At 47.4% G+C, this 24116-nt stretch overlaps 1 protein-coding gene across 7 annotated transcripts in view; it reads right to left on the bottom strand.

Moving 5' to 3' along the window:
* Nucleotides 1-24116, bottom strand: part of CAMKK1 (calcium/calmodulin dependent protein kinase kinase 1) — a 108389-nt gene that overhangs the window by 64359 nt on the left and 19914 nt on the right. For 5 of the 7 annotated variants that reach the window (XR_012045550.1, XM_072882397.1, XM_072882394.1 and 2 more), the window contains one exon: nt 492-1048. Coding sequence is in view for 6 of the 7 variants with exons in the window: in XM_072882397.1 (XP_072738498.1) it covers nt 492-947 (456 nt within the window). In the remaining variant the exon portion in view is untranslated. Of the gene's footprint in view, nt 1-491; nt 1049-21633; nt 21694-23315; nt 23708-24116 lie in introns of those variants that run through there. The other 2 variants (XM_072882396.1, XM_072882395.1) reach the window with 2 other exon arrangements.

The raw sequence follows: 24116 nt of genomic DNA, 5'->3' as shown, positions 1-24116 counted from the left end.
ATAAAATTAAATCATGCCTTCAATAATGGCAAAACACAATAGGAGATACATAATCTCCAGAAGCTTAAATCCATAAAATACCATCAGCAAAGCTGCTGTGACTGATAAACTCCCAAAAGGCACATACAGCAGGGATGCGAGAGCAAAGCCATTCGGCTGCAGCCCTTTCTCTGAACAGCCTGACAGGCCTTCTGCATGCTACCGCTACACATCAGGGGTCCCTGCCCCTTAACAGGACTATCCCAGGCAGGTGAGGGCTGAAGGAGCCAAACATCAGGACCAGGGCTACAGCCAGAAGAAGTCTGGGAGATGGATGCAAAGGTGTTCAGCCATTCCAAGCTAATACAATCCCTGGTTTCAGGGACGTTTTTCCCCCTTAGAAAAAACAGTGCTTTCAGATCTATTGCTCCAAAAGACTGAAGACTCCCATTAGCAGTTAAGAAAGACTTACCTTACCTCGTCACCACAATTACAGGGGAGAACATGCCTACCTCAGAATCTGATATGGAGACCCGATTGGACTCTATCGTTGGTCTCCTCATTATACGTGGCGATGGCCCTGTGGCATAAGGACCATAACCTGGAGTGTTGCTAGAAGCCAAATAACCTCCTGACGATCTTTCCTGAAGAGACAACTTCCTACTTGATAGGATGGGTCTAGTGAGAGGTCTCTTGGGAACATGCCTCCAGTGAGCATCTTCTGACCGTTGGGAGGGCAGAAACTCATTTATTCCCATGTCACTGTTGACTCCATTTCTTTGGATGTCTTTTATGTTATCAGAAAAGACTCTGTCATTTTCTTCATTGTTGTCTTCACCATTTTGGTCACTTCTGTCTGGGCCAACAGCCACATCTATGGCTGCTACCCGCTCTGCCAGTTCAGTCTGTGTGTCTTTGCAGCATGTGTCTATGCTTCCATCCACGGCATTTGTTGGAGAGTCCCCCATCGCTGCGTCCAGCTCGTATGGTCTCAGATGGCACTGCAGAGAGCTGCGATGCTAGCACTCATAGACAGCATGTGGCATGAAGGAATCTCTCCACGAAATACCTAAAAGGAAACACAAACAGAGGTAAACTGAATAATGTTCACTCAACACAAACATAACCAAGACACCCATCTCTGGCTTCTTCCAACATAACAGAAAGTGAAGGCAAAACACTGGCAGGCTGTAAACAAGTTGCAAACACTCAGAAGGAAAGGCAAACCCCAGCATCGAGCTAGATATGAAAGTGATAAAGATGAGATTTTTATCTGATGTGCAACAAGTGACACAGCTAAAGAGAACTCCTTCTGTAGCTAGACCAACAATCAACCAGAGTCTACAATAAAAGGAGAAGTACAGCTTCTTAACAAGCCAAGGGTAAAGGGTCAAACTTTTGACCTCTTGAATTTTTATTTATAGGGTACAGGAGCTTCTGGTATGTATCCAAACCCAATGCGCATAACAAATCCACAGACATTTAGGGCTCCACAGTAGTCCCTCTGTTGCCCTATAGGGCCCTAGAGAGTGTCACACAATGGCCTGGAAGCCAAGGCATGGCTGGTGACTTCCATGCTCTCAGTTATTTGCAATGCAGTCAACAGCAAAGGCAGAATTTAAAAGCAAGTCTGGTTCCAGGGTCACCCCTGGTCCCCCACAGTGGCAGCCTGTGTGCAAACACGCATTAACCTTGCTGCCCACCAGGTATAAAAGCTATACTGAGTTGCAAATCAACAACGCTTAATGATTACCAGCACGTAGGAATCAGCTTTTCCTTTGGAAAAGACCTACAGAACACAAAAATGTAATACAAAGCTAAAACTGCTGAATAAAATCGCTGTTTCCTGGATGCTAATTTCAGTCTCAATTTAAAACAGATTTTAGTCTTCCCAGCATGGTCCAGAGCAGGAAATGATCCTCTGCAGCACATGGCTGCCATCCCTTAATCACCTCTGAAGATACAGTGCTGCAGGATGCATCATCTCATTCCTCTGCCCAGTTTCTGGGGACAGTGGGGAAGAACTTAGTTCTAGTCACAGCATCTTGGACTGCGTCCAGTGAATTTCAGTGTTTTCTGAAATACTGCAACCTTTGGTTCTCTAAATGCAAAGCAGGTTGTGCATAAAAATCCCTGTAAGCCAGGTGACACATGCATTGCCCTGTTTTCACGCCGGCCACATTTAATTTACGTGAGGAAGGGTGGGGGTGAGCGAGTTCAAAAAGCCCCATCCAGCACCAGCCTGGGAACACACACAACACTCTCATCAAGGAGCACGGAGCAAAGGTCAAGCCTGGCTTGAAGCTGCCCAACGATGCTCAGTTAAACCCACTACAGCTGAACTCTGCTGCAAAGAGAGACGACCTCTCAAGTGCCCCAGAGAAGTGCAGCAGCCAAGCTCCAGCAATCTTTTATATCAATAAGGAAACTAGAGAAAGATCTGGATGGGAGGCTTCACCCTAGGTCGCATTCTAATCACGGGGGGGACACACTAGGCACTCAGTGTCGCAGAAAGGAAACATCCAAATCCACCACATTCCTCCTCGCAGCCTACTGTTCATCTCCTTCCCCTCCCGGGTATAATCTTCCCCCCTTCTCCTGCCTTTTCTGCAGGCTTGTTTGAAACAAATTGACAGAAGTGTCACTCACTCAAAACAGTAATGAACTGGTGAGATCAGCTTTAAAAGCTTCTATTAGAACTATATTTAAACCCTTCAATCCCAAAGCACAAATCCCTTTCAGAGCCAGGATGCAGGCACCGGGGGGTAGCTCGCAGCAGCAAGGGAAGGGGTGTAGGGTTTGGTCCAGCACATACTGCACGTGGTAAAGTGCACAAACCCACAGGCAAAGCAGCATGAGCCTCCCTGCTCTCCCAAAGCCCCAAAACCAGGCTTCAAGCTAGAAAGCCAGCTGCAGCCCTGCGCTGGCTCAGCAATGATCCTGTCCTTCAAAATGGATTTGGGGGAAGCCTGCAGAGGGCTGCAAAACGCTCGTGCAAGGTTTGCACTTGGAAAGCTTCTGGGCTGACCTAGGAGCATTGGGTCGGGGCAACCCACAAGCCTGCAGCCGCCCTGCTATCTCTGAAGAGGCTCTCCTTCCACTCCAGAGCCTGCAGAGCGGCACATTTCCCGAAAGGACACTCGCAAGGACTCCTCACGGGATGCCTGCACACTCGGTTTTGGGTGGAGGTCAGCGCCTCGGCCCCTGGGAAGCACAGACCGGCCTCCAGCCCTGCCTGCGGTGCAGCGACTTCCCAGGGCTGCCTTGCATGGCCAGGAAAGCACCAGTCCACATCTCCATCAGCAGCAGCTGCCCTCTGTGCCACCGGGGCTGGGCTGCAGCTCTCCTCACAGTCCGGCGCTCCAGGCCTGCATGTTCCCTTCAATCAGGGACACTATTTTAAATGAAGGCAGGGAGGGAGTAAGAATGCCTTCACCATTTAATCCAGCCTGCACAAGGGGATAGGAGGAAACCTCTGATTCCACTCTGTGTTAAAAGCCTGGCTTTGCTCTTCTGCTTACAGAGAAACAAACCCAAGGCCTTTCCTTGCAGCAGCTTTAGCTTCTGGACAGTCACAGCTCACCTCGCTCCTAGGGAGCATCAAGAGGAAAATCAACCTGCGACTGAAGTCTGCAGCTCCCCCACCTTCTTCCCTCCTCCTGCCACAAGGTTTTCCCCACGTGCAGATGCAAGGGGAGGGAAGCATCTGCCTGTGTTGCTGCGTGGCTGGGAGTGAAAGCCCACAAATCACCCACCTGAATTGAACGCTTGGGTGTCTCACACACGTCCTCACTGCTCAGCCAACAGAAAAAAAGCCAGAAGCACGAGGAACAGCAGTCAGGTCCCAGCAAACAGCCATGCTCGTGTTAGCTGCCTGCGCAGCCCTTCACTGCCCAGACCAGGCACCCTGGGGTGTCACCCCCTCAAAAGCAGTAGCACACTTGCACAGCTCTAACCCGCAGCTCAGGCTGCAAAATAAATCTTCTGCAACTTAAATAGATTGGCAACTTAAATAGATAAACTTAAGATAAACCCCATAAATCAGTTCATCCGATCAAAACAAATAGACCCATACAGCATCACAACAAATACAATGCTGCTAAAAGTATGCTAAAAAAATCCAGCAAGACTTACAGAAAATAATTGTTCATCTGTAGAGCTGGGCTTTGTGTTCTGCTGTTTTGAAGGATTCCTTTTCACTGATAAATCCTCCAAAAGTATATTGGAAAGCAATGGTTTCTGAATAAGCCAATCAGTTACGCATAGACCAGTCTTACTGTGCATAAAACTCAGTACAAAAGGCAATTATTTATTTCTGCGAGGCAAAAATCAGTGGTGGATTTGCCATTTGTCAGGCTGTAACACAACAGCACCTTGTTGTGATGGGAAATCCCAGCAAAACAGAGACACTACCACGACCTTCTACAAACTCCTGCACCGCTTTGGGCAGTGCTCCTCACTCCGTCACCAGCCTGATCCCCCACAACACTAAACACCTGCTGTAGGTCAGAGGATTATGCCGCAGACATGAACTAAAGCTGCAAACAAGCTTATATGAGCAAAATGAATTTACTTACACATCTCTTATTTACTATTTTTCCCTGTAGCTATTTCTCTGCTGCAGGCAGACTGCCACTTCAACAGTGTTTTCCACAATATATTTATCAAATGGCTGCACATGTTTCCCAGACAGGCGCTGAGCAGAGCATGGTACAAAATACCATTTTGAAAGGAATATGATTCTGGAGAAGATCTCTCTATTGTACATGGGAGCAGGAGATGAGCAATGCAATTAATTCTGCTGCTCAATAAAGCATTTCAAAGCATTGTTTGAAAAATAAAAAATTGTAAGTGTAGTTTACTGCTTGGTCCTTCCATTTCGCTAACTAGAAACATTCCTATGAGGAAGGACGGGGAGGTTAAAAGGCCCTGGGTCTCAGCAAATGCATCTTCCTTTCCCGATTTTGCTACAGGCTACCCAGAAAAGTGACTTTACAGCTCCATCTGTCACAGTTCCCACGTTAAGAGGAATGACACTGCCCTCAGCCCACCTCATCCCGCTTCCCCCTTCTGTCTCTGAGAACAAATCTGCCCTGCACTGAGGCACCAAGGGCCTTTGCAGTATAATAAGTCACAGTGAATAATAACTATAACAAGCATTTGCATGGAAAGCATTCAGGCAGCAATCTTGCTGCTGCTCAGAGTTGGAGACTTCTTCAAATGCCCATGGATGACATCCTCTGTGCCAGCACGGGGACCGGCAGGGATGTCACGCTGAAACCCTGTTTGAAGGCCACATCCATTAGGTGCCTCTTGACCACGCAAGACCCACAAGCACTCTCACAAAGAGAGGTCCCAAAGATCACAGAAGGCTTTAGTCTGCTGCTTTAATATACACTAGCAAGGTCAGGAATCAGGCCAAGTTTTCTAAATGGTGCAGGCAGCCATGTGCCAGGACAGGCTGCCTGCAGAGTGGATGTCATCTCCATCACCAGCACCCTTCAGCTCAGGTCAGACCCCCCACCGGGAACACAGTCCTGCCTTGAGGCAGAGCTGGGCTGCACATCCAGCCCTATCTTGTATCACCCTGTGCTTGTGTTGTGTTTCCTTCAGATGTTCCCCCACAGCAGCACAGCCAGGATGAAGAATCTGCTCTGACTGCTGTCAACTGGCACCAGAAAACTCCCTTTAAGGAGAGAAGCAGCAAGTCATGAGCTGGGCTGCCAAGTCCTGAACAGCTCCTCGAATTACATTTTTGAAATATTAGGTCAGCAAGTCCCTTCCAGAGCCTGAGCTGCCTCCCCAACACCAAACAATACAGCCTATGACCATTTCCATCCTGGATTCTCTCCCATACTCCCTGTTCTGCAGCTGGGTCTGCAGGACTTCCCCAAGTACTCAGCATTAGTCCACTACCCTGACATGAGGGAGATACTTTTCCACAGCCCCCACCCTGACCCCATCAGCTTTTTGTACATGGGGGAGGCACTTGCCCGAAGTCCAGCCAGCTCATTCCAACACCTTCAGTCTGGAGAAGCTCAAGGGGGACTTATGTCCCACAGCCATGCACCAGAGCAACATCTGAGCTGCCACAAGCCCAGCAAGCATGAAGTGGTTTGACACACGTGGCTCTTCAGATCTAAGGAGACAACCACTTATGGGTCTTATTGCTGTGGTGGGAGAGTAGCCAGAGGGTTCATTTTTTTCTGCAGCAATTCAATACAGAGCACGTTGGCCTTCATTTCAACTCTGCTCGCCCCTGGCACACCAAGCAGGGTACCTGAAGCTGAGGTTGCCTCCTGCCATTTCCACTCACACTGCTGCTGTGAGGAATCAGGCCTCGGAGAAGCACATGAGCTTCTTGGCATCTGTGAAAACCACCTTCAGACATCTATTGGCTAAAAGGCAGCCCAAACCAAGTGGTGAAGAACGATGAGAAGCTGCAGCCCTGTGAAGCCAAAAAGAAAGCAAATCCCTGCAGCCCTTGCAGAGATAATCAAGACAGATGTACACCAGACCAGCCGTTTGGACTGCGTTCTCGCTGGGAAAAGGGTAATCGCTTTTCGTACCGATTCCCGACTAGAAGCAGGAGACATTAACACAACCCAAACACTAAATAAGAATATACTGTTTGTGCTTTTTGCATACACACCATACATTTGCTTCATCCTGCTGCTTACAAGGCTCTTGTTTCAGAGCACAGACAATCGCAGCTTGCTGAGAAATCACTTGATCCTGCTATAGTCATCTTCATCTTTTTCCCTCTTCTCTCCACAGTTCTTGGCAGTGAGTCTGGCTGTTGTGCCACAGCTGAAAATTAGATCATAAAAGCAAGGCGCTTTGATTACTTCTGTGAAGCTCCTAGCACAGCTTTAAAAGTAACCGCTGAATGACAAAGAACAGTATTTTTGCAATTCAAGCACTGTGTGAGAAATTTGGAAAGCAGGTTCAGGCCCCTGCTCCTGCCAGATTTCTTGAATGACAACAAACATCTCCAGACCATGGTCTGGAAAATGGACTATTTCTACCACCTCCTCCTTAGTCCGTATACGCCTTACCAAGGCAGGGTGTTTTCAAAAGGGATTTCAGGGCCAGTTCAGCTCCTGAGCTACAGACAATGAGCACCCCGAGGACCCATCACTCCATGCTTGTCCTGCTCTCCCTCTCTTCCCCATGAGACACCCTGGCTGCAGACAGGATCCAGGGTTTGGGTTTGATACAGGACTAAAGCTTTCATGTCCTTGTGCGTAAGGTGTGGATGTAAGACAGCGGGGCTGAGCTCAACAGCAAGCTCCTGATACTATCACGTAAAAAATAAGATACACACCTTCACACCATGAAGGCCATGTAACCAATTTTAAGAGCAATTAACAGCACGTTTTAAATATGTTTTGAAACTAGCCAGGATGCTGAACTAAAATCTCCAGTCTACCAGCCTACGGCATGAGAGATAACCACCACCTTGTGCACAGAGTACTGAGCTCAGGAAGTTTTACAAAAGATTTCCCAACTGCATTATATTTCATCCCTCCGTGTTCTAATTATATGATTAAATAAATTTGCATAATCAGATGCAATTACACTAATTGCATATATAAGCAATAATCAACCAAAAATTACTCTGAAGAAAAAGTTTCTACTTAAGGAAATTCCTGTAACAAGAAAACATTGAGGAGTGCCAAATCTAGCTAAGCAACAGTGATATTAACATTAAACACTCCAGATAATGCTGGTGAAACAGGAGCCCTGCCAGAACATTATTTGACTGGGGGCAGCTACGCCTGCACATTTTAACCACAGCTTCGGTGGGGACGCCACCAATGAATCAAAAGCGGAGTTGTGCTCCTTTGTAGTCGAGCCCTGGCTACAAACTACTTTTGTACGGCAGGTTTAGTTGCCATGCTTTATAGCAGAGAGAGGACAGACAAGTCTTCAGCAAGACTTGTGGACGTCAGACCCTGATGCTGGACTATATCTGCTTTTGCTTTAGTCTTTTGAAGCTGTTTATCAGTGTATGACCATTAGAGGTGGTTTTATTTTGCAAATTACAGCCGAGAAAGCATGAGAGGCACTCAGCCCACATATCCCACAGGTTTTGCTTGCAATGATGCTAAGTGCTTCCACTCACTGTCTGCAACATCCCAGCAGCGACCACAAACCCAGCACATCCCAACACCCAACTCCACACATCCACACCGCCCCTGCAGATGACCTCAGATAACAAATCCCATTTGCCCTTGTGACAAGGGACAAAAGCCTATTGGGGGAAGGACCCCAGTCGCTGTGCCAGCCTGACATCCAGAGCAATGAGGGACGGGAGGATGGAGGAGGCTGGCATGGGAAGAGAGCACCAAGATCAGTCGTGCTGCATAACCATGCAGCGGATGTCCCAGCATGTCCCCAGCCATACCAGATGGTTTGCCCTACCTCCAAGTGACCCTAGGGAAAGCGATATGAAGGAATCCAGCTTGTTAATATGCATACACAGCCTGGGCAACATCTGAATCACTCAGTTTGATGTCAGAGGAGAGCAAAAAAAGAGACCCCCGTTTCCAAAGCTGCTCCTGTGCATGCTCCCATCTGGCACTCAGCCAACGCTGACCCAGACCTCAGAGCCTGCCTACCCCAAACCTCCTCTTCCAATACCCATCAAGAATGCAGGAAACACCCCAAATGCAACTTGCACCATGCGCAGGGAAAGCTGAACCCCATAGTCCAGTGGAAAAGCAGCCTTCTGACCACTAAGAGTACATGTACTGTTACAGCTTGAGGTTGCACAGGTGGGCATGGGCAACATCAACTCACACAGAGAGGCTCCTTCTAGGGTCAGTGCAGAATTTGTGCAGTGGGGAGGGAGCAGACTCATGGGGCTGAACCTGAGCAGGGAGGAGGAGAAGGAGGAAGAGGTGTCACAGTTGCCATCACTTGCTAAGCTGAGAGGCAGTGTGATTCCCAGGAGAGGGGGCAGCAGTGTCAGAGAGCACGGCTTGCTGGAGGTGGCATTTAAACAGCCAGCAAGGGGGTGCTTCAAAAAATAACTGAGAATGTCAGATTACATGAGGTTTAAAAGGCTTAGATTATTTGTAAAATACTAACAAGCAAGGCAGTAGCCAGACCCCATTGATTCATGAGCAAAATAACTACCTCAGAATTAGAGTGTCTTTAATATTTACAGTCTTCATTGCAATAATGACTTTTCAAATGTCTGTACCATGGGGAGGTTAAGTGGCAGGTTAAAGAAAAAACACTTTTGGACTGTTCTAAGGGAAAGGGATTCATCTCAGATGAGCTATCTTCTGCTGCAATCTGTACTGATACCTCAAAATTGCCACAGAAGAAGATAGTGATGAACAAACCAAAGTGAAGAATTCAAGAGGAGCTGAATGGCATACTAGTCTGCAAGTGCAAGGTCTAACCCTCCACAATGGCCACATCTCCTCTGATCTCATGGCAGTAGAACTGAGCACTTAAATCAAACCTGTCTCTAAACCACTGCAATTGCCACAGCACCTTTGGGTGACTGTGTTGCAAAGCAGGACACATCCGATCAAAGTGGACCCAGGGCACTAGAGGCAGCCTATGGAAAGCATCTCTTGTGGCAGAGAGAGAAAGAAAGGGGAATATAAAAGAAACGGAACCAAAAACACAACGCACAGCAAGACACACAGCACATGGCATCTGCCCTCTGTTTTTAGTGTAAGGTCTGTTTTTTAAGCCTGATAAGCCCAGCCTGCAGCAAAGGCTTCAGGAAAGCAGGGGAGCCTGCCAACCAGGAAAACCAGTACTCACACACCAAGCTGCGATCCTGAAGAACGGAAAAGAAGTGTAAGCAATGGCTGATCTTCTGGGATTGCTCCCTGGTGGGGCTACAGGCTCCTCCTGCACCAGAGTGTGATGAGGAGCCTGCAGTAGGTGCTTGCACATGTTAAACCAGAGACCAGAAACCACAAGGACCACACACCGTATACAGCTACGCCCACATTCCACTGACCACGAGGAACAGCCTGCCTGCTCCCTTTGCAAGGCAATTTTGTTCAAGGATGGCAGCCTCCATTCAGCTGCCTGCTACACAGTAAGAAAAAAAAAGGGGGGGTTTCTTTTTAAATGGAGTTTCCTGTATTTCAGTTTGTGCCCATTGCCTCTTGTCTGTTCCCTGGGCACCACTGAGACAAATCTGGCTCCATCTTCTTTATCGTCTTCCTCCATGAGGCATTTACAAACTTGGAGAAGACCTTCTCCAGCCCCACCCCTACATGCTGCCAAGGTCCACCACACATGTGGGAACCTCACACCTCCAAGGGTTCCTTCTCTGCCCAACCAGACAAAAAAGCTGCAGAGAGGAGGAGCAAAGAGGAAGACAGGCCACCCTCCTCCTACCAGGACGAGTTTGCAAAAGTCTTGTAAAAAATAGGTTAAACATCATTGCTTTCAGCACTCTGCAAACCTACGCAGGTTACAAGTGAACCAAGGGGTTTCCCAACCATGAATGCTGCCAGCTCAACCCAGGGCCTGCAACTGTTTTCTAGTCGAATTCCCAAATTTCTGGGATATATTCTGCAGCAAGGCCCTTTGAGCCTGAGCAGCATCCTGCTTCCCCAGCAGAGCCCACAATATACACTAGTAAATAAATAAATTAAGGAGGAGGTAAGAAGCAACCTGAAATTGTGCAGACAGGCTGCTTCTTCAGCAGCGGTGTCTCAGCCCACAGCTGCACATCAGCACCCAGCAGACAGCCTGCACGCTTCCACGCTATTTCTTTCCTCCTCTCCAATTTATTTATTTCACTAGCCTATTTCTCAGTCCTGCCTGCCCCCTCCTCTGCACCCATCACCACATTCCATACCAACTGCCATGGTTAACTCTGCTTTTGAGGTGCTCACAGATGCTCAGTTTTCCTGTTGCTGCACAATATATAAGAATTCAATGACAGAAAAGCAAGTCACTGCAGAACACCACTGGTATAGTTTAGGAGGAGCAAAGTGGGATCTGGGAAAGCACACGTATAGATCATCAACACAGCAAAGTTATTCAGCATCAAGATACCTTTGCTAGCCTCAGATCTCACAACACAGATCAGCATCGAAGTGATGTTTAAAAAGCATCCACAACAATCTGAACAAGCCACCAGGCAGAACAAGTTCACATTTATACGTGTCAGTCTTAGAGGTTTATCTTCCTCCCAGATACGGAGAAAGGTTTCAGCTGCCTTTGATACATCTGGAGGTATTTCAGGGAATATATCGAGTTGCTTAGTTCTGTAAGCCAGCTTCAGTGAAAAGTCTTTCTGGCATTTTAAAAACATTAATTTCCAGCTGTTCCAGGATTGCCAGTCTACAATAAAAGTGTACAGCACAGAACACAGCAGGTTTTCTTCTTCCCAGCGGCTCAAATACGGGTGGAGATTTCTATTTGAGGTGATCTCTGCAAAGAGTTTTAACCAGGGAAATGATCCCAGCACCTATCTCTAAGTGTCCATGGGCAGAAGGTCATCAACTCTGCTAATCTGCATACCCCAAGGCAAGAGGCAAAGCACAGAAGAACTACACAGGGCAAGACAAAGCAGCGAATACTATAAGAAAAGACAAATGGACTTCAAATTCAGAGCTCAAAGTATTTGCTGTATTTCCACATGGAAAACTCCCACCTTCTGATAATCCTCACATCTTTTAGAAACCCCTGGACTTGAAAAACACAGCCTCAGTTAACCTGCACAAAATCAAAGGCGGCAGCAGAGAGGTTCTCTGTACAGAGGGAACCAGCTCCAGGGGGGATGAGCGACAGATCCCGCAGGAATCAGAACCAGGTAAACCACCCCTACGATTACCCTTGTCCGTGTATACGTAACCCACACTGCCTAGAAATTTAAAGGGTAGCAGGCTTCCCAATTCCTTTGAAGCCTTAAGCTTTAGCTCTTTAAGCCAAAATACACTTTCAAAGCCCCAAGGTCAATGACTAGAGAATATCCAGCAAGTCACTAAGCAAAGACTGCTGGGAAGAAAGCCGTTCTTTTGAGTCACTGCAATGCTATTCCAGAAATTTAGGCTGATGATAATCTCAGCATTTGTCGGAGCATGAAAAAGTCTTTGCAGCACTGAAGGACCAACAAAAGTTTCACAGTGCAGTTTTACTTGGAAAAACAAGTGTGAAAATGCCACCCTGGGCACCCTAGTTGCACCCCAGTGATTCTGGCTGTGCACAGTAAGTCTGGGGCTGAGCAGCAGCTGCAGTCGGAATGCCACGCGGCCCTGGGACACCAAAGCGGTTCTCCCATTCTCCGTGGCTCAGGACAAGTACTGTGTGTTGTACTCAACCAGCCAGACGCTTTCTGAAGCATGAGAAATGATGCAAACCCATCCAATGGCTCTGTCACTTCTGCAAAGCTGCAACAAGAGCAGAAAAATGCACATTTCTGGCCATCAAGTCAGCAGGTACAGGTGGAGGACAGGAGTAAATCCGCTGGCAAGGAGACATCCCCTGCTGAGGGAGGTGCAGTTTGACAGCAACACAGGATTTAGTCTTGCTTTACATGTCCCAGACTTGTCCCCAGCCCCAGAAACACACACTGAGGTACAGGAGGAGCTCCCCAGCTGAAGACATAGGGACAGAAGAGACACAGCCGATATTGACAGCAGCACTCATGGGGCCATCTCTTTGCAGAATCAAAGCCTCCTTCCCAGTCTCTGACTAGGGCTGTAGCACCCTTCTCCTGCACACAGCAGGCAAAGCCAAAGAACAATGTCCTGAAAACCCCATGGCGGTTAGAAGCCAGCAACCCACAGAGGGTTTTTAGGCTCATCTCTACTCTGCCCTGGGCTCTACTGCAGATGATGCCACTTCCAAATACTACTTGAATTTGGCAGTTTGGCACCAAAATTTTCAAGGCAGGGGAAAGGCAAATACAGTCTAAGGGAAAAGCAGGGAAGGAAATACATTCTATGCAGTTTAACAGCAAGCAGAGACATGTGGAAAGATGGGATGTGGTTTACAAATGTAGTTTGAGGATCGCTTATGCAGCCTGGCCTGCCCCATGCCCACAAGGAGAATGCAGAAGAGAATCTGAAGCCAATTGACTTGGGCACCAGTAGCAATACCTGCTCCCATCAGCTGTCCTATGTCCTGCAAGACACCCCTGGAGTCCAGGTCAGGATATCGCTGGCAGATGAATTACACTGCTCTGGCTACTCAGATATCAGTCTCTAGTTGCCAAGGGAAAAGAAATCAAAGAACAAAACTGGTAACAACATGAGAAAAAGCAAAGCATGTGTTTAAAAGCCTGGCTGGCTCCCAGCCAGGGTGCTCAGCACCTTCCAGGATGCATCTCAGAACAATTAGTCTGTATGCAGCCACTGAGTTTCCGAACACACTACTTCTCTCTGCGATGGAGATGTCAGCTCTACTCCAGCAAAACACTGAAGCACATACTTGAACTTTAACTATGGTCTTAGGACATCAGAAAGGACAACATTCACGTGCCGAAGGGTGAACAACACTGAAAATCTCAGCCTCAAAAATGTGGAAATACTCATGTGAGTGTCTGGGTGAATGTGTTTCACATGTGTCTAAACATTAGAACTGCCCAGTTACACTGGAGCAGTCTCAGGGCTCCTTTCCCAAGAGGGGAGGAGAACTGCATTTTCTTCCACATTTGCATTTACAGCTCTTTCTAGGCTAGCAGGGCTCACGTCAAGGAAGCATAGGAAATAATTCCCATTGCATCCATCTTAGATGGGGTCTGCCTCTATCCAGCTTGCTTCCTTCCACAAGCCGCAACACAAACAGCCACCTTGAGCTCTGTGTGGCTAGTGAGGAGAGAGCACCGCAGCACCACCGCCCTGGTACTAGCACTCCCTGCCAGCCCCGGGGACACTACATGCACTACGGAGGCAGCGCTGGGCTTGGTCCGGACAAGTTTGCAGCTGCCTGCACACAAGACATGGGGAGCAAGGACACAAACCAGCTGTGGCGTGGCAGAGGGCTGCGGGAAGGTCTCACCCGGTCACGCAGATCAGCTATGCTTGGATTGAGTCTTCCAAAATCACTGCTCCCATCATAGGCTGAAGATACTCCAGCATAACACTTGGATGCAGCTCCTGCTCAGTTCCTCTCGCTTTGTCCCCCTCTTGGCCCTAAATCACCGTGGCTATTTGCCTTGTGGCCACTCAAGCCCATGAGGGGTACATGGGGGGGCAGGGAGCTACCATGCTCCCTGTACTCCATCCCCTGTGCTTTCCAAATTGCTTGTTGATGTCTGGGAGGCACACACAGAGGCTCATTTGGAAAGGGATGCCAGAAACACCCAATATCATCAAGCAAACACCAAGCAGAAGTACAAATAAACCCACAGAGGTAACACACTTGGAGGCAGCTTTATCTGCATTCCCTGCACGTGAACTAACCTCACCTGGAAGGTTTCCTGTGCAGTAACACCACCAAATTGCTAACATTTGCCTTTATTATTATTATCATGTATTAGTTTAATTCCTTTGCCTGTGAGTTTTAGCAACAATCTTGTAAATTATTTACACTTTAAAACAGAGAACACAAAGAAACTTCTTCTGCAAGTAAAAGAGGCAAAACAAACTGGAAAACTCCTTGAGGAAGTGATGAATTCCTCTTGACTTGAATTCTCTGAAAGGGACTGCTGGTAAAATCCTCCATGCTTGTGACCCAAGAGATCTAGCATAGACAATTAGAGAGACCTTAAAACCTACAAGCCTGTGAATTATTCTCTAGTATCTGACAAAGGACACTTGTAAGAAAACTATTTTTGGCTTTCCTTTCACCAGTTCTGTTTAACAATAAAACCCTATTCTTCAGCTTCCTGCTTTTGAAATTGTAGCCCAATACATTTGAATAGGAAATTCTCATTTACCTGCCATGACCTACCCGTGTTTTACAGATGGTGCCTATTCACCGAGAGAACATTCACAGAGAGAAGTTAGGAAGAGACACTCTTGCTCAGGGTCACCCAGACAGCTCTGCAATGCTCAGTAAGAGAATACCAAATTTCTGATTCCCGACCTCTGGCTACTTCATTTGACTTTGTAGTCTCCCTATAACTGAACACACCATTGTAAGAATAATTCCAGCATCATTTATTATAACAACACTACATCATCATTCCTGGCAGAAATCAAAACGTCTGCACTGGAGTCATGCTTACAGACCTGTTATTGACAGTCAGTGCATCCCCATTTTCAACATCTGAAGCACTGGTAAGAGTTTAACCACAACCAGCTTAGCAAAACCTGTGCCTAAGCCAGCAGCAATGCCCCATGTTGCTCCCTGCACAGCTCTCCCACTTCGGCTGCCACCCAGCCATGCAAGTCAAGTAAGAAGCAGAGATCACACCATGCCACTCTGAGCTCACCTGATTCAACATGAACCTGGTTAGATCAAGAATAGCCTACATTATATTTGTTGCAGGATGACTGAGATTAGAAAGAAGGAGAAAGATTAGGAAGAAAAAGGAAAACAAAAATCCCAGTTTATTTACTAGATAAAGCTGGCAGTGGATTACAAAGTAATTTTTCATTGTTTCCCCAGGTTCTCAGACATGATATTTACACTTGCTTAAACACGTACATGTTTCTGCACAATCAGGTTTCAAGTCAACTTCAATATTTTGGTAAGGAAAAATATAATTATGTATAAATAAAAGTTGAGAACAGCAGGGTTTTATTTGCACAGCAATCTTGAGAGTTTCAGGGACCAGCTTCCAACTAGGGATGCTTTTATGTACTGCTGGTGGCACAGGAATTTGAGAATAGGCTCAGACTTGCACCTACCCACAACATGGACTCACTTGAGTACTCTGAGAACACATCTTGAGAAGTCTGATTTGAAGCATGAGGTCACTCTGCCTGACCAGGAAGCAAAGAACAATATTAAAGTCTCACAGTACTGTAAAAGTCAGGCTAAGTACCTGGGGTGCACCTTAATTGCTAGATAGAGCTGTTTCTTCTTCTGTCCAATAAACCATCCCATCCCGTTCTTTCCAAAGGCCTTGATTTGACTGCATTATCTTCCCTCCCACAATCATTCTTTTTTTAGATTTTTTTTTTTTAATTATCAAAGGGGGAGGTGGAAATTTTAAGCTCATTGCTACCCATGCCATTCTGGAAACACCCAAAAAGAGAAGCACTTATTCTAAAAGTGACTAAGATGTGAGTCATCTGATGAGTAAGCACATTGGCTCTAGAAATCTCATTCAATCCATGACCAAATCCAGATCATTTCGTTACCTAAATCACTTGTCCATTTTATATGCTAATGCAGCAGCACTCCAAGGTCAGAAAGAGGCTCCCATTTCCAACACCAGTGTAATTGCTGCTGATCTTGTCATGCTAAGATATGACAAGCACTGCTAGGAAAGCCTGTGCTGAAACAGCAGAGGAAAACCACATTGAGAGTTTGCATTTTAAAGTGTTCTGAAAGTCAACTTTGGAGACGCCTCCAACCTCAGCTAACACTTGGGTTAAGCACGTACAAGCTGCTGGCACCAGCGGATCATGCAGCTCAGCACCCCTGCAAATGCAAACACAAGCCCTGCTCCTGGCAGCAAGGACAGGCAGAGCCCAGCTCCTGGAGCCAGCGGGGCTCAGCATAGGCAGGTGCCAGGACTGCAGCCAAACTCTTTCAACACCCTTCTGTTACTCTCGCAAAAGCTCTTATAAGAAGCTGCAAAAGCATTAAGTTAAACCACTTATGGTACTTAAATATCTCTCCATTCTGGAGGAATATGAGCACCTCGCAAAACAAATGCACTCATCTTCACAGACATCCTGTGGGATACATTCATGGGCAGGAAAATAGAGCACTGGGGAACAGATGTAATTCCCATAAATACTTCTTAACAGACACCAGCAGACACCTTGATACCTTTGAAATGCTAGCTTAAGATCCAACAGCAGGTCTATGGCAGATGTCCCTCTGCCCTCTTCCTAAAATCCAGGTGAGGACATCAGTCAGCAGGTCTCCTGCGAAGGCCCCTTGCACCACTGTGCTCCATCAGGGCAGCCACAAGCAAAGCAGCACCCAGCAAACAGCCTGGGCACCCCCAGAAATTATTAGTCTGTTCAATCTGTTTTACAGTCCAGTGCACAGCCTTTCTGTGGGGCTGCTAATTTCTCCATGTTCAATTAACACAGCACAAAAAATACACTCCTAAGTGGAATAACTTCACAGAACTAATTTAAATCATTCTGCACTCTCCTGCTGGCATCACACTATGACCAGTGTCTTAGTACTGCATTTCCACAGTTTTTAGGTTTTCTGAATCTTTCAACAGACTCGCAGGAGAACGCAGCCAGGGTTTTCACCTAACTGGCCAGCCCTGTGAGCATCTGCCTTTACATAAACAAATATAAAAGAACCGAGACTTCTCGCCAGGGAGTGAATTTGCAATTTGCCTGTGCTGGACTAAAGGTGTTAACAGTCACCAACACCCACCTGCTTTCCTCCACAGGGCTGAGGCTGCTTTGCTTCACTATTCCCTTTGGCCCAGAGGAAAACCTTGCACCCTTTTGTGCTAAATCCAGTGACCACGACTCAACCTCTCGCAAACCGAGGCCAGATAATGGGGCTTAATCCCATAAAGACAGTCAGCCTTGGCTCCACAGCTGCTGTGCCACAGTGTGGCAGTGATCTTCCTTGGCTGAAACATTAGACCATGTCTGCCCATGCCTCCTGGCCATCTTTCTATGCCCTGCCTTCCCTGCAAAAACTTCAACTTCACCACTGAAATAATCTACTAACATGGAAGATGACCCATCTCAGATAGCAGAAGGGAAGAGAGCCCAGGCAACAGGCTGGCCTGAGGATGGAGAGGCTTACACCCAAAGAAACAGCCCAGAAAAATCTGGATGTTAATTCAGTCAAAATTACCACAATGCAGAAGCAGCAGCTGCTAGCATTGATGAGGAAGGATGAAAAGGCTGAAAATCTCCACAAAGGCTCACAACAGCTGCCTGTGGGTGCAGGTACAAGATTAGCAAAAGATAAGCCTGTTTTCAGCATCATTACAACAAACATCACTAAAGCTGCTGGTGGGTTGACACACACCTCCAAAGGGTTTGGATGGAGGTCGTCGGGACTGACAGCTCAGCTGTGACCACAACCCAGCTGCTGCCAGGATGGCACACACACCCTTAGAGACATGTGTGCACACAAATTTAAGCAAACAGCTCAGATCCCACCAGCACATCATCATCTATTGCTCTGCATGGCCATTGTATCAGATGCACGAACAAAGTCTCCAGGAGGGAGGAAAACCCGACAGCCTTCAAGAAGGGTGCACAGCAGCTCCACTGCGAATCCACTTCACACTGCTGCAAACACGTCCCCTCTTCTACACTAAAGGCATCCTTCAAAATAAAGAGTAATTACCAGCTCTTCTCCTACGGTTATAACATCATGAGATCTGTCTGCTCCCTGCTGAGATAACCGCTCCATGTGTCTGTCTCTGTCCAAGCCACTCTCCCAAGGACTGATAAGGCAGCAAGACTCCACCGGCCACCTCCAGCTCTCCTGGCCATCATACAAGGCACTCGCTGGCTTCTGGAGGATTACAAACCGGCACGCTGCTGCAGCACTTTGAACTTACGCCTCTGGCAATTGGTGAAAAACAAACTCAAAGACAGACAGATCCCCTCAGCAAATAGCTGTACCTTGGGGAAGGAGAGAGGCAGGCAGAAAGAAGCTTACTCTTATCCTTAATCTCTTTCTCTAGGAGTCCGCTGCAGAGACATAAGGACAGTCTCACCCCTGGAAATACTCCCTCAGCTGTTTGCAGCCCACCTGCAGGGAAGGCAGGTCTGCCCCCCGGGTAACCAGCAACACACTGATGCAGCTCTCTTTCCCGGTAGCTGAATTCAAAGGGGACTGTGGGGAGCAAAGAAGCAGTAGGAAAACACCCAGAACATAACACTTTATAAAGACCCACCCATTACAAGCCCCTGGTCACCCATTACGAGCCCCTGGTTTCAGGCTAAGAGTTTCATCCTGCTCCAACTGGAAATCACTGGTGAGATTTCATTCACTCTGCTCTGTGACAGCACAAATCCAAGAGAGGTTAGCACTTCACATGGATTTCTCACCCCCGGGAAGACTCCTTCCCACCCCGCTGTAAGCACGTTAGTAAAGTCAGTAATGATGAAGCTCCCCAAGGATAAAACTGTGCGCAGCCACCACCACACTGTCCCCCCACTGGCACCGGATCTGCTCCGTGCAGGACTGCCGACTGCAGCCAAGGCAACTTCATCGCCGCTCTGTTTTTAAACAGCCAGAGCTCTCTGAAGTCATTAACTCGTATAAACATTTCCCGTCTGTTTAGGGAGCTCCGTTTTTACAAGCATTCATACATGAAAAGCAATCACTGAGTGCATTCAAGAAGAGGTGAAACCAAGAGTGGAAGAAGCTTTTGCTATAAATAGTGGAACATTTCTGAGTGCACATTGCGTAGCCTGGTTCCTCCAGCTCTATGCCACATTTTATTTTGTGCCACGCAGCCTTTAAATCCTGTTACCTTCAACATCTGCATCTTGACTTTAAGTATCTTGCTTCTCCATACTGCTGCTGTATTTTTCAGCTAGTCAAAGCCAGCCAAAGCATTCGTGGCCTGCCCAGGGGCAGGCTGATTCTTAGTCTGACTAAGAATTTGTACTCTCCCCCCTGCTTCCCCACCCTTCTCTCCTCCCCTTGCTGTTATCTTGACCTTTAGACAAGAAGTTTGAGTCAGGGTCTGTCACCGACTGTCTTTGTACAGCACCAGCACAACAGGACCCTGCCCCACCATCCCCACAGTATGAACCATAAACAATAGAAATGCAAAATTCTGCTTGTACAGGGTCCAAAGCTCATCAGAAAGATGTCTCTCTCTTCAACAGCATGTGGACCAGAGCCATAGTACCAGCATGAGCAGAAAAGAGCTATTTGCAGAGCTAACTATTTGGGGGAATACAATCATGCAAAAACATGATCTGCCAGCACAATGTCTTCACACTTTCTAACGGACCAAAAAAAGTGTGTGCACACATATATGCATGTTTTTATCAAGCATTTCTGGCATAGGAAGCATTCTGATGCCATAGTGACAGGTGCTCTTGCAAACCCTTCACAGAGTAGATAGAGATAAACCTGAAGCCAATTAGGAAAGCAATACTGCTGTCCTTACATGATCCACAATAACTATGAAAGGGACAAAAATTTAACTCTCATGAAAAAGATGAAAACAAAAACCCATCTCCGTTGTTAAACAGATTAATCAGACTTTTGGAAAGCTCATCAGGCATTGGGTTCAACCTCTGCTGCTGTTATTAGCATAAGCCCTGTACAGCAGTAACAAAAGACTGACCTAAGTCCCATGCTCTTGGTTTCCTTTGCAATGAGACTCTGCCCAGGCTCACAGAACTTAACATACACACTCTTAATTAAGGGGACAGGTCCAAGAGGAAGAATTTGGCTGAAATTTATACTGCAGCAAAACAAAACTCTTAACAGACCTTTCTGGGTAGGACTACCAGTCCCTCCTCTCCTGAGGAAGGCCAGCATGGGAGAGAAAGGAGTCCTGGTGCCAGCATCGCTTCCCCTGACCCAGCAGGGTCTGGGCACAATGCTGTGCAGGGACCCATGCTGCTGCAGGCCAGGCACTGAACCCACATACAACAAGAGCTAGTCCTTCCCCATGGAGACAACAGCCACATCAGGGAGAAAGGAGAGCTGGAGATGCCGTATGCAAGGTAGGTAAAACCACATCACATGGGCAGGAGCAAGCTTGGAGCTGATGGGACATCGGCCAGCTCAGGGCTGAGCAGCGCTGGGATGTGCCCAGCCCATCAGTGGCAAGCCACAGCTAGACTTACAGCAGGAATGCTCCTGCTCACCAGTGCAAAAGTACAGCCAAGAAAAACAAGCCAAAGCACAACCCCAAAGTGGTTCCCCACAGCTGTGGGGACTGGACGGGGCCCCTCGTGTGCCGCCAGCTCCCAGGAGAGGCTGCAGGGACGTGTTGTGGGAAATGCGTTAATGGCATCCAAAGAGAGAAGTCTCTGCAGGAGTGCTGGCAGGTAAATGGAGTGCAGGAACAACAGCCTGCTGAGAAACAACATCCTGCACCCCACGTTGGGCAATCACGCGCTCCCAAAAAATCCCCAAATTAGAATTAAATACAACGCTGCCGCCTCTGCACCAAAAATTATTCATTCCATAAAAAGCATTTTCCTACATCTCTTATGACTCTTCCATTCCTCTCCAGGCCCCCTCACTCCTCTCCTGCAGGAGTCATTTGATTAAGGAACTTTTCTGATTGCGGCACTCCGCAAACTTTTTTGCAGAAGGATTAAATGACCATATCCCTGTGGGGATGGCTGACACTCGAGGAAAGGACCCACCTCTGGTTACACTAGCAATAGCAAGGGGAAGGGGATTCTTCCCATGGCAACTGAGCAACCCATCTACTTTGCTGAAGGCAAAGGGAGTCCCACCACCCCTTCCACTGTGATTTTATCATATTATTCTTCCAGATGTGCAGATTAGAACTAAATAACTACCTCAACACATGCCTCATTTGCTTAGGTCTTGTTAAAGCTAAGCAAATGCTTAAGAGCACATATTGCTTAGGGAAGAACTGCTAGATGGGATCTGTGCATTGCTTACCCAGTGCTTTGGGTGGGCTTCACATGAATTAAAGAAGTTTTCCAGTCACAGCTCAGGAACCTGGGCAGGAAGAGAGATGATGGTGCATGGTCTTACATATAGCAACATCTAACGATGGGTCCACAGAGGATGTGGAGACAGCAGGTTGCTGCACAGCATGCCCTGCGAGCCCATGGATTCAGAACCAGTTGCACAGCTGGGACAGGTAGAAGTCACCTCTTTTTTCAAGCAATTACTCTGCGCTTCTCTTTTCCAGTCCAGAGGAGGAATCAGCACTGTAGAAGCAGGGAGCCCAAGCCCCTTCTGGTAGCCCAATGCTTCGGAACCAAGTGTTACTCCTGACTGTCATCACACAGAGTCAGACACATTAACCCCACCTTGCTGCTTCTCCCTAAAATGGGGCCAGCAACTCCTCATCCAGGTGCTGGGAGGACTGAGCCACCACCAAGTGTCTCACTGGTCCCATCCGCTTGCAGATCTCACTCACTTCCACCAGTGTTTGCACCAAGTGCCACACTGTCCTCTTCCACTGCTCAAACTCCCAACTTCCATAAATCAACTGCAGCACTTTCATCTCCTGCAATGTTTAACTGGGACAAATGCCAGCGTATACATTGCTGGAGCATTGCTTGTTGAAGAGTATACAGAGCCATAACACCAACCAAAAGGTTTCAAGTGGTAATTAATCAGCTACAATAATAAATAATACATATACTTTCAAGTGTTTGCTCATTTCCTGGATGTCTCCCATAAATATCTAACCAGTAAAGCACACTTTGAACAGTGATACTTGTATCTTTTCCCTTCTGAGCTAACTCTGCACTATTTACTTAAAATAGAAATTTCAGTAGGAGAAAGACAGGTTGAAAGGTAACAGGATTTTGGAAGTATTTTGAGCACTCAAACCTGCTCTGAACAACAAATACTTAATACAAGTGTTCAATCTTTTCTCAATCTTACATTGTTTTATAGACAAATTTTATACACCTGTTTTAATCCCTTCAGCCAGCCAGGCTGCTGGTCAACAGCCTTCACCAGCAAGCATCACATGTGATGCTCACTGGTCAGGCTGCACTCCTGCCAGGGCAGAGCTTGGGCATGCAGCCTCATGGAAACCAACACCAAGATAAAAGCCTGGCCTCAAAAATACAGCCCAAAGCAGCCTTCGCTGAAGTACAAGAACTTTGCTTTTAATGTAGGTGGAATTTCTAGTTCAGGCTTTTGAAACCAAGTCTTGTGTTAAAAAATAATAAAGAAATCAGTGAAAATCTTCCCCAGAAAAGGAAAGTGGAGTTGTCAGAACAGCTGGAATGCTCTCCATAGCCTTCAGCATTTGCTAAAGAAGGGGCTGGAAAAGGTCAGTGTAATTTGGCTCTTAGCAAGGCTTAAGTGAGCTTCAGCCCTTTAGGTGCGAGCTGCCCAGTCTGACAGGGCTTAATTTACAATACTGAGCCCTGGCACCCTGCAAGACACCCCAGCATAGGCAGCCAGTGCCAAAAGCTGCTCACCACTGCCGTCCTCAGGGAAGCTCCTCAGGTGACACCGATCTCACACTGGCCTCTGCACCACATCGAGTCTCTTCTCTACCATGGCATGGGGACACTCAGCTGTAATCACCCATCCCATCAGGGCTGAACGGTCTTTTAAGCTACATATTAGAAGGAAGGTGCAAAAAAACCTACCTTAATATTCCAGCTGGTACCTAATCCCTTAAACTCTCCTGGAGAGGTGCTTTTCATTTCCAAAGAAAAGTGAGTTAATGTTCTTGCCAGTGCTGTTAATCAGAGCAGCAAAGCCTCTTTTCATTGCGCAGGGCCCAGGTGACTGTTTCCAAGGGATTAGCTGTTACTGCATTTAGTTCAGTAAAGGGTTTATCTCAGCCACGTTCACAAAGTCTGACTATGAAGACATTCCTCTGCCGAATTCCCGCGGGCTGACATCTCGAGCAGCCGGAGGGCTCAGAGCGCATCCAGGGAAGGCATGAAATGATAATCGCTAGAAGTAGGGACTTTTTCACTGGTCTCCGGCACAAGAAGCCAGGGCAAGAGACAGCTCTTTTTGAGGGATATGGCCACCACTGGCTGCCAGGGGACCGGGCTCTCCAGATGAGAGAAGGGTGAGAGCTGGGGGCAAGAGAGGGAAGGTTTTCAAAGCCCCCCCTCAGGGCAGGCGCCAAGTCTTTCAGCAATCTGTCTGCTAATGGTCACAGCAGCTGCCGTCAGGGATGTCTGGTTGCCAAACCCATGAAACATATTCCAGAGAGCTTCTGAAAATTGCATGGGGTGAAACATTGGACTTTTGCCACCAACTTTAATCTAGAGCTCAGACAGACTCTGCTAAACACTGTGAGCAAGGAGCAGTGCTAAAGGAAGCACTGGTGTCTGCAGCCACCCTGAAGGTTTCAAAGGAGACCACCAGTTAAACATCCAGGCTCTTCTCAAACCAGTACGAGCTTCCAGCCAATGAAAAGCAATCATGTTTTA

The sequence above is a fragment of the Ciconia boyciana genome, chromosome 17 (assembly GCF_034638445.1).
Source record: "Ciconia boyciana chromosome 17, ASM3463844v1, whole genome shotgun sequence".
NCBI lineage: Eukaryota > Metazoa > Chordata > Aves > Ciconiiformes > Ciconiidae > Ciconia > Ciconia boyciana.
Note: the sequence above shows the minus strand (reverse complement) of the source record. Positions and strands in the feature narration are given on the sequence as shown.